The sequence below is a fragment of the Camelina sativa genome, chromosome 1 (assembly GCF_000633955.1).
Source record: "Camelina sativa cultivar DH55 chromosome 1, Cs, whole genome shotgun sequence".
Taxonomy (NCBI): domain Eukaryota; kingdom Viridiplantae; phylum Streptophyta; class Magnoliopsida; order Brassicales; family Brassicaceae; genus Camelina; species Camelina sativa.
The window spans coordinates 10,469,686-10,482,928 of NC_025685.1; the positions used below are offsets into that span (position 1 = coordinate 10,469,686).

The 13,243-nt window shown below is 33.0% G+C and overlaps 3 protein-coding genes and 1 long non-coding RNA gene across 4 annotated transcripts; 2 read left to right on the plus strand and 2 right to left on the minus strand.

Moving 5' to 3' along the window:
- Positions 743-2,914, plus strand: LOC104786991 (zinc finger protein CONSTANS-LIKE 12-like). Its single transcript, XM_019227407.1, has 5 exons — positions 743-1,373; positions 1,454-1,672; positions 1,755-2,056; positions 2,168-2,320; positions 2,442-2,914. Exons 1-4 carry the CDS (start codon positions 840-842, stop codon positions 2,286-2,288), a joined length of 1,176 nt encoding a protein of 391 aa, XP_019082952.1. The 5' UTR covers positions 743-839; the 3' UTR covers positions 2,289-2,320; positions 2,442-2,914.
- On the minus strand, positions 3,133-3,859 carry LOC104786979 (B-box domain protein 31-like). Its single transcript, XM_010512470.2, has one exon. It carries the CDS (start codon positions 3,628-3,630, stop codon positions 3,256-3,258), a length of 375 nt encoding a protein of 124 aa, XP_010510772.1. The 5' UTR covers positions 3,631-3,859; the 3' UTR covers positions 3,133-3,255.
- On the plus strand, positions 5,121-5,775 carry LOC104706306 (glutathione S-transferase T2-like). Its single transcript, XM_010422487.1, has 2 exons — positions 5,121-5,133; positions 5,204-5,775. Exons 1-2 carry the CDS (start codon positions 5,121-5,123, stop codon positions 5,773-5,775), a joined length of 585 nt encoding a protein of 194 aa, XP_010420789.1.
- Positions 9,323-12,178, minus strand: LOC104787011. Its single transcript, XR_767756.2, has 4 exons — positions 11,494-12,178; positions 11,352-11,418; positions 10,196-10,259; positions 9,323-9,552 (listed from the first exon to the last, which is right to left on the minus strand). It is a non-coding gene; the product is annotated as an uncharacterized LOC104787011 (long non-coding RNA).

Genomic DNA, 13,243 nt, shown 5'->3' on the forward strand with positions numbered 1-13,243 from the left:
TTATAGTAATTAATAATAGTATCGACCCGAAAGAACGAGTTTTAAGGTTTGCCACAGAGAGAACAAAATCTATCGAGCAAAGAAAAAATCGGATAAGCCTTGACGAATGACGACGATCGAATTATAATAAATATGCATGCCTTCATATAAAATTCACATGACGGCTCGTTACTACACCACGTGGATTTTTCCACCGCGTGAGCACACGTTTTCACTAGGTATAAATACAGATCAACCCTACCTCTCTTTCTTCTCTCACACACACCTTCTTCTACGTGATTCGCACACCACTGTAACAACTCTCCTTCGTTATTTGCATTCTCATTCGATTCGTAAAAAAAAAATTGTTCATAGATTGTAATCTGTTTCTTTTTGTAATCTTCCCTTATCGGCTTTCGAGTTTTTCTACATTTTTACCAAGGTTGTGAATCGGACTAATCGATCTCGGTTTACCAATCAAGTGAGTGCTTCTTCCTCCAAAGAGGCTATCAAAAGCGTAACAATTATTACAATTCACATCTAACTACAAAAACACACACACAACTTTACATGTGCTTATCTTTGAAACGTAACAAATTATTATACGACATTTATTGTTAAATTTAAAACACAAAACCCCATCATGCATCCATATTGCTACGACCTAAAATCCCAAATTGATCATTTTTTTTCCAAGATTTAATTCTGAGCTAGCTCTGAAATGTTTCATGAATAATCTTTATCGTACGTGCAGGATCTTACGTGTGTTTGCTGATCGGTAAATACCAAAAAAAAAATAAACGTCTGATTCTCTATACATTTTCCTTAATTTAAAAAAATTATTTTGTTCATCAATCATCATGTCTCTAAGTATGGAGCCAAAGTGTGACCACTGTGCAACCGCACAAGCAGTGATTTACTGCAAATCCGATTTGGCTAAACTATGCCTAAACTGCGACGTCCACATACACTCTGCGAATCCTCTGTCTCACAGGCACACACGCTCTTTGATCTGCCAGAAATGCTACTCACAGCCAGCCGTGATTCGCTGTCTTGACGATAAGGTTTCGTACTGCCAAGGATGTCACTGGCATGCAAGCAACTGCTCCGCGTTAGGACCTAAACTTCAGACCTTGAACCCTTTCTCTGGTTGTCCTTCTCCGACAGATTTTGTCAGAATGTGGTCTTCAATTCTTGAACCTTCTGTGTCTGGTTTGGTTAGTCCTTTCGTTGGTTCTTTTCCCTTGAATGGCCCCAACAATGACGTGTTTGGAATGGCGAAATTCAACGAATTAGATGGTTTGATCGCTTCCTCTTATTCCATGGTGCCACACAACATCAGTTACACTGAGAATCTCAGTGATCAGTCATCTTTCTTTTGCATGGAATCTAAGGTACTATATAGAGGAATTGAACTCGTTTTATAGGTTCTTGATGGACAATGCAGTTCTCATTTATGTGTGTGTGTTTCCAGGGATGTCCTGATTTGTTTCTTAAACTTGAAGAAGATCTATGCGAAGATCTAAACCTGGATAATGCGCCGTTAAACTTTGACGTTGGAGATGATATCATCGGATGCTCATCAGAAGAACACATTGAACCAGACCATACGGTACCAAATTGCTTATTGATCGACAAGGATAACACATCCCTTACCGCCTCAAACTTTACTACTATAGACAAGGCTTTAGAGGTCTCTTTAGCATTTTGTTGTTGGAGTTTCGAATACCTCAAGAAAACTTTCTTATGAAAATTGAGTTATATTCTGTTTTCAGACAACATCACCAGGACAACAAGATTACACGAGCTATCAGACAGGTCCGTTTCAAATGAACATCAACACTACTGGACTTCCTCTTCCTCCATCACCTGTCTTGTTCGGACAAATCCATCCGACCATGTCTCTTACCATCTCCAACGTCACAGGTGAAACCAGCGCAGCGGATTACCAGGATTGTGGGATGAATCCAGGGTTTATAATGACTGAAGCGCCATGGGAATCAAATCTTGAACTTCGTTGTCCACAAGCAAGAAACCAGGCTAAGTTAAGATACAAGGAGAAGAGATTAAAGCGCACGTAAGTTTTATTCATTTATTAAAAAATGGTTACAAAAACAGAGTTCATACCAAACTTAATTAGATAGGATGTTTTTTAAATCATGTTTTATATATTTGTTTTGAATTGTAGTTTTGGGAAACAGATTCGATATGCATCTCGCAAAGCTAGAGCTGACACGAGAAAAAGAGTGAAAGGAAGATTTGTGAAAGCTGGCGACAATTATGACTATGACCCATCATCTCCCGTCTAATAACCAAATGAATACTATACAAAAATAGAAATGTAAAGTTGCTACTTCTTTCCTCAAACAGAGCAAATCATGCTTCATCATGATGATGATAAGGTTGGTAAAAACAGTTTCTTGTCGGTAAAGTAATGTAACATTTTGTCTTATTGTGTACAGTTTTATTAATCGAAGAAATCAACATGTTGAGGCATGGGAACGTTGGAGAAGAAACAGAACGAAGATGGTTAATATATCGTAAATAACAAATCTCTTCTGTTTTTTTGAATCTTTTACCCGTTTATGGGATTTTTTTTTGCCCTTTAATAATAGGAAAAGTCCTAGTTCATATTTTACAAATAAGTTCCCCAGATGATTTTTTTCATGAATAAAGTAGCAGTGATTACAACCTGCTTCATTCTTTTGTCTGTATAAAGGCTGTATACATAGCACGCGCTTACCGTGCTTCAAGGCTATAAGGGAAACTAGTTCTTAATCGCATCATCTTTGTCCAATCTTTCCTAAAATTACTTGATTAGTGAGTTAGCCTGAAGGCTGATCAAAGAAGCCATAACACCAATTTCTATCATTGTATTAAGAAGATGTTTCCCTTGCAAAAAAGTTTAGTTATTATAGTTCTTGTATATATATATATATCCTTCCTTAATTCTAACAAGTGATTCCATATGCCGCTCTGATTATTATAATTATTTTTTTTTGCAGCAATTTTGTATGGAACAGTTTTGTTATTTTTGGTTACAAACACTTGCATACAGAAATAACAAAAGATTCGAAGAATAAACTCAATAACTAACGATCCTTCTTTCTTTCCTTTCTATTGCAGATTTTTTTTGTTGCTATTTTTAGCCAATACCCATTTTTCATAAAATTCTAAGCTTCATAAATTATAAATTTCCGAGACTTTTTCTTATAGAAAATTGCATTAAAACCCTAGGAATATTTATATCTTACACCAAAAAAAAAAAACTAAAAATTAGAGAAACACAAACGGAACCTCATCATGATTGCTACTAACTTGTTCACTTCTATTATCCTCCAGGGTTGTCGTCGCCGACGTTAAAACAACGTGGATGTCGTGATCTCCGACAAGGCACCGGCGCGTGAGTTTCTGACAAGAAGTACATAGCACGCGCCTCACGTGTCTCCAAGCTAGAAAATTCGCTCCGTGAACCCACCGGTCACATTTCCTACAAAGAAACGCCGAGTCAGCCTCACAGAACACGTAGGCGTCTCCGCTACAAAGCTCACACCTAACCGGAACACTCGGTGTCGTGCATAGATTCCGGCAACCTCCTCCTCCTCCGTCGCTTCTTCTTCTGCTCTCTTCTTCATTCAAACCTCTACACATTTTTTTCTCAACCTTTGCTCTTTCTCTCTCTCTCTCTTGTTTGTTCTTGTGGTTGTGGAAGGAAAGATTTGTAAGTAGGAGAAACGTTGCACATTTTATATAGGGGATTAAATGGTTTGTAATGTGGTGTTGTTGTTGTTTGTTGTACACGTGGATGAATATTGCCCTTTTATTTTGACGTAAATGCCCTTAATAGGGGTAACATAGTCATGATGAAAACGTTTCTCCTCCAAGCAATTTTATCGTCCTCATATTTTTTTTGGATGCATCATGCATATTCAAGTTTCGAAACAAAACTCATGTACTCTCTCATCACCCACCACTTCAATATGAATCATTGATATGATGTTAGTTTGTAGTATTATATTGTAATGTCTGTAAAATGATTACGATGTACGAGAAAAACCAAGTTATTGAGGATTTATAAATTTAAATAGAAGCACCGAAAGGTACAAAAAAGTTGACTAACCATCAATCTATTATGATTTCCAAAGCCAAAACATAGCTAATCGTGTAGTTATCTCAGTTTTTTCTTTTTCCAAGGTAAACAATATACAATTTGAGGCATTTGCATTATATTTAAGGTTCTAGAATTAGATGGGAGACAGACTTTATGACAAAGGCTTACTACTATGGGTTATAGCTGAACACTAGACTGTGATTTACGATTTTTTTTTTCTTTTTAATCATTTAGCTTTTGCAATCAAATAAATTATGCATACCAAGGTTATTTTTCTTTGAATCTAATTTAACATTATATTAAAAAAAAATAGTCTGACCAAAAATCTGCTGTTATTTTTGTGCACCATCTGTTCTTATGTTTAAGAATTGTGAGAAAATTTTATCAAAAAAGATGTAAGAAGAAAAATTAAAGATAGTACAAGTGAGATTAGTGGAGGATAAGGGGGTAAAGCATAAGAAACGGCTAGAATTTAGGGGTGGTATCAATATCTGTGTTATTAGTTGTCTTTGGGGGCCATTGTGTGGTGGTTAATCAGTCAACGTTTATTTAATTATATTAGCTTACTATCACAAGAAGCAAAAGGACTTCACTTATCTTGTATGGTTCACATTTAAAGATTTTTTTGATTTTTTTTTAATTAGTGAAAGCTACCCCACGAATTCCAAATAATACTGTTAATTTTAAATGGTTGGATTATTATTAATTTATTAGAAGTGCTATACATTGCGTGTGATTGATTTAGGTCATCTCCATTGGGGAGATGTTAATAAATTTCTTAGGGTATAAAGCAAAAAAAAAAAAAAATCAAAAATGTTAATTAAGCGTAGAATCAATCCTTAGCTAAGGAGTTTTTATTTTTAGGGGTTCCTCTGTAAATTTTGTAGGATTTTTTTGCTCGATGTTGTTGTGGATTGATTGATGCATAAATCTGGTTTATTTGTTCGATTCTTGTAGTATTATTTTTGTTTTGACTTTTTGGATTATTAACCCCACAAATGATATCAAATTTGATCTTAAAGGTGAGAAGATGAGAATCCAATGTATGAGAGCACAAGATCAGCGCTTCGCTCAATACTAGTAAGGATGCTATAACTGCAAATGATCAAAAAGGTGGTCGTTTTTGGGCGCACATTGCAGCTTATTATGCTGCAAGTCTTAAGCTAGCTGGTGCAGACAAAAGAGAATCTACTCACTGTAAGCAAAGGTGGCAGAAGATCAATGAACACGTTTGCAAGTTTGTAGGAAGCTATGAGGCTCCAACAAGACAGAGAGCTTCTGGCCAGAATGAGGATGATGTCATGAAATTGGCATACCAAATCTTCTCTAATGATTACAAGATAAAGTTCACCCTTGAGCATGCTTGGAGAGAGTTTCGACATGATCAGAAATGGATTGCATCTTTGACTAAAGGTACTGCAGGGACAAAAAGAAGGAAGTGCAACGACGGTTCTGCACAAGATACAAGCTCCAAAGGGAAAACTCATGGAGAGGATGAATCGCTTAGTCGTTCTCCTGGTGTTAAGGCTGCAAAGGGAAAAGGAAAAAAAAAAAACAACACAACAAGCACAACAAACACTTGCGATGAACAGAAGGCTCTCTTGGAATTTCAGATGTTGGAGCTCCAAAGGATGTATGAGATAAAAGGATTTTGCTTTGCAAAAGAAGGCTTTTGCTATGCATGAGAAGAAAACCAAGCATACTATGCTTGAAAACCTAATTTCAAAAACAGAAACACTAAGTGAAACAGAAAAGGCTCTAAAGGACAAGTTAATTAATGACATGTTGTCACACTAATCAGTTTAGAGTCACTATAGTATGTTGTTTCTTTCAGTTTTTGTACTTTGACAAGATCGGTTGTATGTTTGTGTGTTCTTGAATGAATATGTTCTTGTTTTAGTTTGTGTTGTGTTCTTGTTTCAGTTTGAGTTTGGTTTGAGTTCTTCTTTTAAGTCTGTGTTATGTTTTTGTTTCGGTGTCTTTTTTAGTTTGCAGCGAATTGTGTTTATTAGAGAAATTGAAAGTTTGGTTTCATCAATTTATATATGAGTCCACATCTATATACGTGCAGGTTCGTTTATGTCCCAAGAGAAGGCAAACAATGCTCTTCTCATTCACATTAGGAGGACGATCCCATTCACAAACAGAAGGGGAAAGCCTCACTTCTGTCCATTTCGCCTTTCAAATTCTGTTTTGCTTGTAAAACAAGTTCTGTTTTTTTTAAATGTAATGCTAAGAAACTTGTTAAGAAACTTACCATTGGAGGGATAAATTTTACAAAATCTTTAAAAAGTTTTAGTAAGTAAATTTGTATTTTTGGTGATTATAATATTTCTAACAAACTTGTTAAAAAAGTTACCAATGGAGAGTAAGGATTTAAAGTATGTATATATATAAGTTAGTACTCAAAAAGCATTTTAACATCACAATGTTCGGTTTTGTAGTTAACATCACATTATTCGTAAACCATGCTTTTGTATACTATGGTATGGCTTGTATTCAAATTTAGATGTGTGCGTGTGAATTATACACCACAAAAATGTTACCTTTTTTTTTGGGTTAAAATTGTACTACAATATACATCCTGAAAAAGCTTTGGATGTGAACCATACAAGTGAAGTCCCCTTTGTTGCATCTCATATATAGTAAGTTTATTAATCCACTGTGAAAACAACTTAACTAACACATACGACAATTCTTAAAAGAGAAGATAAAATAATTATTTGAAGACCACTCGTTTGAATCCTTCATTAGGCAAAGTAGTGAGAGTTCATCCATTTTCGAAATATATATCATTACATCTCTCTAATCAAAATAATAAGATAGCTATTACAAATGTTTAGTGTTAACATAAATTAGCTTGCTAAAATATATTTTATCGTTTAAATATGAAACATAGGCAACATATGATATCCGTCGCCATCGTGTACACATGTACTGACGACGGAGTTATACATTTCGTTAACTTAAATTCTATAAACTACTAAAATTTTTACGTGAAGATAGAGATAAGTGTAAAGTATATAATAATCACAAATTAAATATCTTGAATGATATTTAATGTTATTTAGATTCTTCCACACCACATGTTCGATATTAAAGACTAATCCGAACAAATCAAAACGTTGATTATTAATTAGAGACGGACCATATAGTGCGGTGGGTATTTCCCATGCTTGTTCAACTGTTTGTTTTTATGCCTTTAATCTTGCTTTGATACGGTTAAATTTTGGAAATAATGAATCAAATTGACGGCGTTTTTTTTGACAAATGATATTTTATGACCGAGGCAAAAATAAAATAAATTTTAGGTGAAGCAAAAATACAAAAACATATGTTCCCACCTTGAAATCTTGAGTTTTTTAGATGGTCTGAAGGAAGAATGCTTAGAAATCTCTCAAACATAAGGGAAAGACCAAAACGATCTATTATTTAGCAACAAAACAATGAGAATACATTATACAAAATATATAATATATAAAGCCTTTGAACAAAAAAGGAAAAATGACATATAGAAGAGAAATAAAAGCCTTTTTATTCTTCTAATCTTTTAAAACAGAGGTTCCCTTTAATATAACCGTTTAATTTCTTTTTTCCCCATCAACGGCTCACAACCACATTCATAGTGCCAAAAGCAATACTAATGCAGAATGACATAATTGAATAAAATAATCCAAACAGTCCATAACTTTACCTTAAACAAATAATTCACATATATGCGATGTAAGAATAAAATGTTGGGATCGGCATTTGACGCACATAGCTCAAAAATATGACCAGATTCACATTCACAAATCGCAATAAGATGGTAATATAGTGAATGACAAGAATATATAGTTTTTGAAAAACTTTCTACATCTACAAATAATATCTCATATCTACGGTCACGCTACTAAATTAGACAAACGCCACGATATTCATCTACTAAATATTATAAGATAACTTGGGTGGTATGTAATATCAAAAATTATGAACACTTATTAGACGGACTGATATAATAATGACGGACGTAGAATATTATATTTTGTGTGTTTGATACGTTATAGAGAAAAAGAGATGTTGTTGTCCACAAGTTGATTCAGTGTTGATGCGTAAGTCCACTTGTGTGGATCATATTGATTCAAAATCCGAAGCTTTTTTGATTTTCTAATTTTGTCCTCAGATTTTTCTGTCTGCTAATGTCTATTGTTGCCTGTTGGTACGAGACCTTAGCCGTCCAATCTTCCCGAAGTATGTGACCATTATTTTTTTGGGAGTTTTATTATTCAGATATTTTTCTATTTATTTATTATATAGTTGGTACGTAGGATATATTATTACCATACTTATGCATGTATACGCGTCACTACAAACCTTGGCTAGTTTTATAAAATATCTTTTCGAGAGTTTTTGAGTCTTTTGACCCGTTGTTGAAGAAAATGTAGGAGAAGTTACTTTGGACGGTGGTACGATCGATGGTCTATTATGTTTAAAGCATTTTGTTGGGAGTCTAGACGATTGCGTTAGTTAAACTATAAGTTTCAAAATGACGAATTACGAACGTGTGGCTACGGATGGACCAAATGGTTAACCACTGCTTAAATGATCATAATTTAACTAAAGTACTTCTACTGATTAGATATATATAGCTTATAGGAAAAAAAGAAAAAGAAAAATGCAACAAGTGAATGACGTTAATGCCTCCGCTGTCCACACCCACCCTCCTAGCTGAACTGTTGTTTGAAGACTAGTTTTATTTTTTCTTTGGTTGGGCTTTTACCCAATTGACTTTCAAACTTAAATGTGTATTATTGTATAGTTCTGTTTAGGAGTATTCCTTGTTAACAACGTGGCAGCCTAACCACCTAGACGGTCACTTAGTCGTTGATCGGGATACACCCGCCACGGTTGAGCAAATCAGTCTAGTTAGTTGTTGACCGATCACGCTTGAAAATCAGTTTTTTAACCGATTTTAAATTTAAAAAACTTGTAAAAAAAAAAAATTAAAAAAACTTTAGATATGCCTAGGCTACAATATTTGAATGGGCCTCATCCTCGTTAAATTAAAGCCTTTTAAAACATTATGAGCACCCACTTCTCGATCAACCGATGTTTCCAATGGGAGTCACCTGAGAAACGGCTATGTTGGGCGATGCATTGATTCATAGCCCAAAGGTGGCTTCTCTTATTGTTTTGAAATAGAAAATTGTGAATATGCCACAGGTTTTGAGATCTTATGATCAAAGCCTGAAATAGGTGATTGGTCGTTTTTGTGTAATATGCAATAACGGTTTAACCAGGTGGCTTCTCTTCTCTTGCTAGTTTAACCATTACATACTCCCACGAAAACAGAAAACGAAGACAAAAAAAAACCAAATCAAGGACAAAAAGGTAAACTAACTAAACAAAAACACGCGGATCTTTAAAAACTTGGTATTACCTTTAAGATACAAGTGTATCCAAACATATTTTTCCTCTTATACCTGCGAGCAAAATTAGTAAATACAATAATTAGAAAGATAAAATATGCTAATTTATCATAATAAATATTGTATTACGGAAAATTAGGAAACAACCATATTAACACTCTTTGACATTAAAACCCCAAAAAATCTGATTACTAGAAAAATGCCGTTTACAGCAACTAACCGGTCTTTAAATAAAATATCAATCATTAATCATTATATTAAAATCCCAAATCAAGAATATTAAAAACCCTAAACTTAAACCTTTCCAAAACTAACAACAAATTAGACTCTATCATCTCCATAATCTCCGAATCATCGTTCAAAACTTTCAAAATATAGAACAACGGAATATGGATACTTTTAAGTTAAGAATTTATTTTAGACAATATTTATCATATTACCATATATAATTAGTTTATGCATATAGTACGAAAACAATATGGATACTATCCAAACGTGATCTTCATTAAATATTATCATCGTTTAAATTTTAGCATATTCCACGAATATTTGATTAAAATTTTAATTTGAAAATAAATATTTTAGATTTCATTTTACCAAATCTAAAATTTCTACCGACTCTCTTTAGCTTATAAAAAAGTCATAAAACCTAAAAGTTCATAAAACGTTATAAGCAGCTCCGAATCAAATCACTAACCTTGGTGATGTGAAGCTTTTCGAACCAGTGAGTGCATGTGCATCCAAGTGAAGATTCTGCATTCCTACAAGCAATATCACTCAAAAGTAAGTAGATCATCACTTATAAACAATGCTAAGGTTTTAACAGTAAGTAGATTTTCAGTATCCTTACGTTTTTCTATTTGTAAAAGTTTCTTCTTAATATGGAACTAATTTGTGTTTGCATGTATTTTTACAGGGTTCAAAAATCTATGCTTATAAGTCGTTTATGTTTGGTTTTGAACTAATCTTTAAATTTTATATTTTAGCATTCTAAAAGTGTTCTTACATATCAAAATTATAAGATCCTCCAGTCATGGAAGCAATTAACAAAACATACCAGATATGAATATGTAAGTCTCTAAAAATATATTATAGTTGAGCTACTAATGTTTGTTTATTTCATATAAGTAATTTCTGTTCGTTTTTGAACTAATCCTTAAGTTTTTATGATTTTAGCTTTCTAATAGAGTTCTTCTATTATAAACAGATCACAATTACAAGTTCCTCCAAACATGGAAGCAATTCACAAAACATAATTTATATGAATCATTAAATCTCTAAAAATATAGTATAGATGCGCTACTAATGTTTGTTGATTTCATATGTGGAACATCAACAAGTTTTCTAATTTTTACTTCTAATAATTTTGCAGGTGAAAGACAACCATCTAGAGCAATTGATAATTCTATAAATCAGAATTCTCCACTACAAGTTCTTCAAACAATCAACAACTGGTAAGGATTTATTTACATCTTAATCTAAGAATCTAATTATTCTTTCAACATTTACATAGGATTGATACGTTTTCACTGGTCCTAATTCTAACATGTTACTTTTTCTTCGTTATAAGAAATAACTTATACCAGATTTTTGTTTTGTTTTATTTTTAAAACTGAAATGTGTAAACTTCGTGGGTCAAATAGATTAATACCGTTTACACGTACGTTCAGTTCTTCCTTCAACAGTTTTTAAACGTATAAAACTAACTGTGTATTTTTGTTTCTGTAACTTAGAAAATCTCACAATTCACCAAAACAGCGGCGTATGAGTGGTGATCGTTTTATTTAGAACACTATGCAAAGGGGCATTCAGAACACTATGCAACAAGGTGTTTGGAAACATTATAAACTCACCTTATAGTACGAAAACATCAACTCCCACACTTGATAGACTCTTGTGCTAGTGAACTACTCTGAGAAGCTAAAAAAATTATTCAATTATTTTTTTGAATCTAAATCAAAGAGTCCCAAAAATATATAGCAACTAATCTATCACCTGATCTGGAGATGAAATTGAGAGGGACAACGATAGAAGAAGCCCAGCTGATCAATCAGTGGCAATATTGAAGCCAATTGGGTCTCCCAATTGCCGCGCGAGATAGAATCCGATGGGTTTGGCGGTGGAGAATCAATTGACAAGGTGAAGCATCGGTGACATAGGCAGCTAGGGATTTGAGGTGAGAGAAATTCAACACAAGATCTTAAGATATAAAAAAGATTGAAGGTTATCGACGATACGAAACCGATCAAGTNAAAAAAAAAAAAAAAAAAAAAAAAAAAAAAACCAGATCAAATCGACGAAAACCCAAAAAAATTGATTTCTTCAAGAAAAGATAAAACTGACTTTGTATTCTGCACCACCACTTTGACAAAGGAATGCAAAATCAATCAAGGAATGGAAGAGAACCTACGAAATGTTTAAAGAGATAAATTTACAATTTACCCAAGAAATTCTGGTCGGTAATCTGAAAAACCCATAAGAAATCGCTTTCCTAAATAGAATTAGAACCAGAGGACTAAGCAGTCTTCGTGATGAGATGAGACAAAATCAGAGGAGGAGATTGGTTAAGGTACCAATTTTGAGGCTACTGAGGAGGAAGTGAGGAGGCGGAGGAGGAGGAAAAAAAAAAAAGACAAATGACTTTTACAATGACGGAGGTTACAATTCTGTTTGGGTGATTTTTTTTTTCCCAACACAAAATATAATAAATCATATATTATAATCATATAAATTATATGACTCTTTAGCATGTAGGAATGTTGTTTTCCGCTGATCATATTAAATTGTTTTGTCTAATAAATTATAAATTAAATTAAACATTTAAGTAATAAATTATGTTTTAACCAAAAAAAATTGTTGTAATGTATCGCAGGTTTATTAGTATCTATATTTTGGCTTATCAAAAAAACCCAAAACTCGCTTAACATATGCGACCAAGGGTTTTTAGTTTGTATGATATTATCATGATGGTTCACAAATCCGAAGGTTTTTAGTAAATATAACGGATTTATGAGTTATTTCTATTTTTTGGAAAATATTTAACAATTAATTATCAATGTTCAAGAAAACGCTAGGCGGTATCTGGGCGGTGACCAACGCCTAGCGCCTAGAACGCTTAGTCGGGGTCTAGACGGTTTTGAGGCGGTTTAGGCGTTTACAACAAAAAAACATTATATATATATAATTATATTAAAATATATGTTATAAAAATAAAAAATTATAAACAACGGTAAGAAAAATACATTTATTTAAGTTATATTAACAACATATAAATGTTTATAATTACGTATATAGATATAAAACATAATAATTTAATTATATGTAATTTAAAAATCAAAAATAAATATTAAAATAAAATGTATGTAATTTTAAGCGGGTTAGGCGGTCATCTAGGCTTTTGCTGAGCGCCTAGCGCCTAGACGGCCGCCTAGACCGCTTTCTTGAACACTGCTAATTACAAAAGTATCTTATATATAGTATTAACATGTTATATAGTTTACAATATATGTAAATTAATTATCAAAATTTAAGTTTCTCTAAGAAAAGTTTGTTTATGATTAAATTTATTTATTATTAATATTAGATTTTTTTGGCGTTAAATATATTTTATAAATTATAAGAGTGATACTGTTCAAACAAATTAAGAGAAAGTGATCTAGTAAAACGTGAGTAATCATATAAAGTCAAACATGGCAGATGCAAATATACTATATACAGTAGAACCTCTATAAATTAATACTCGATA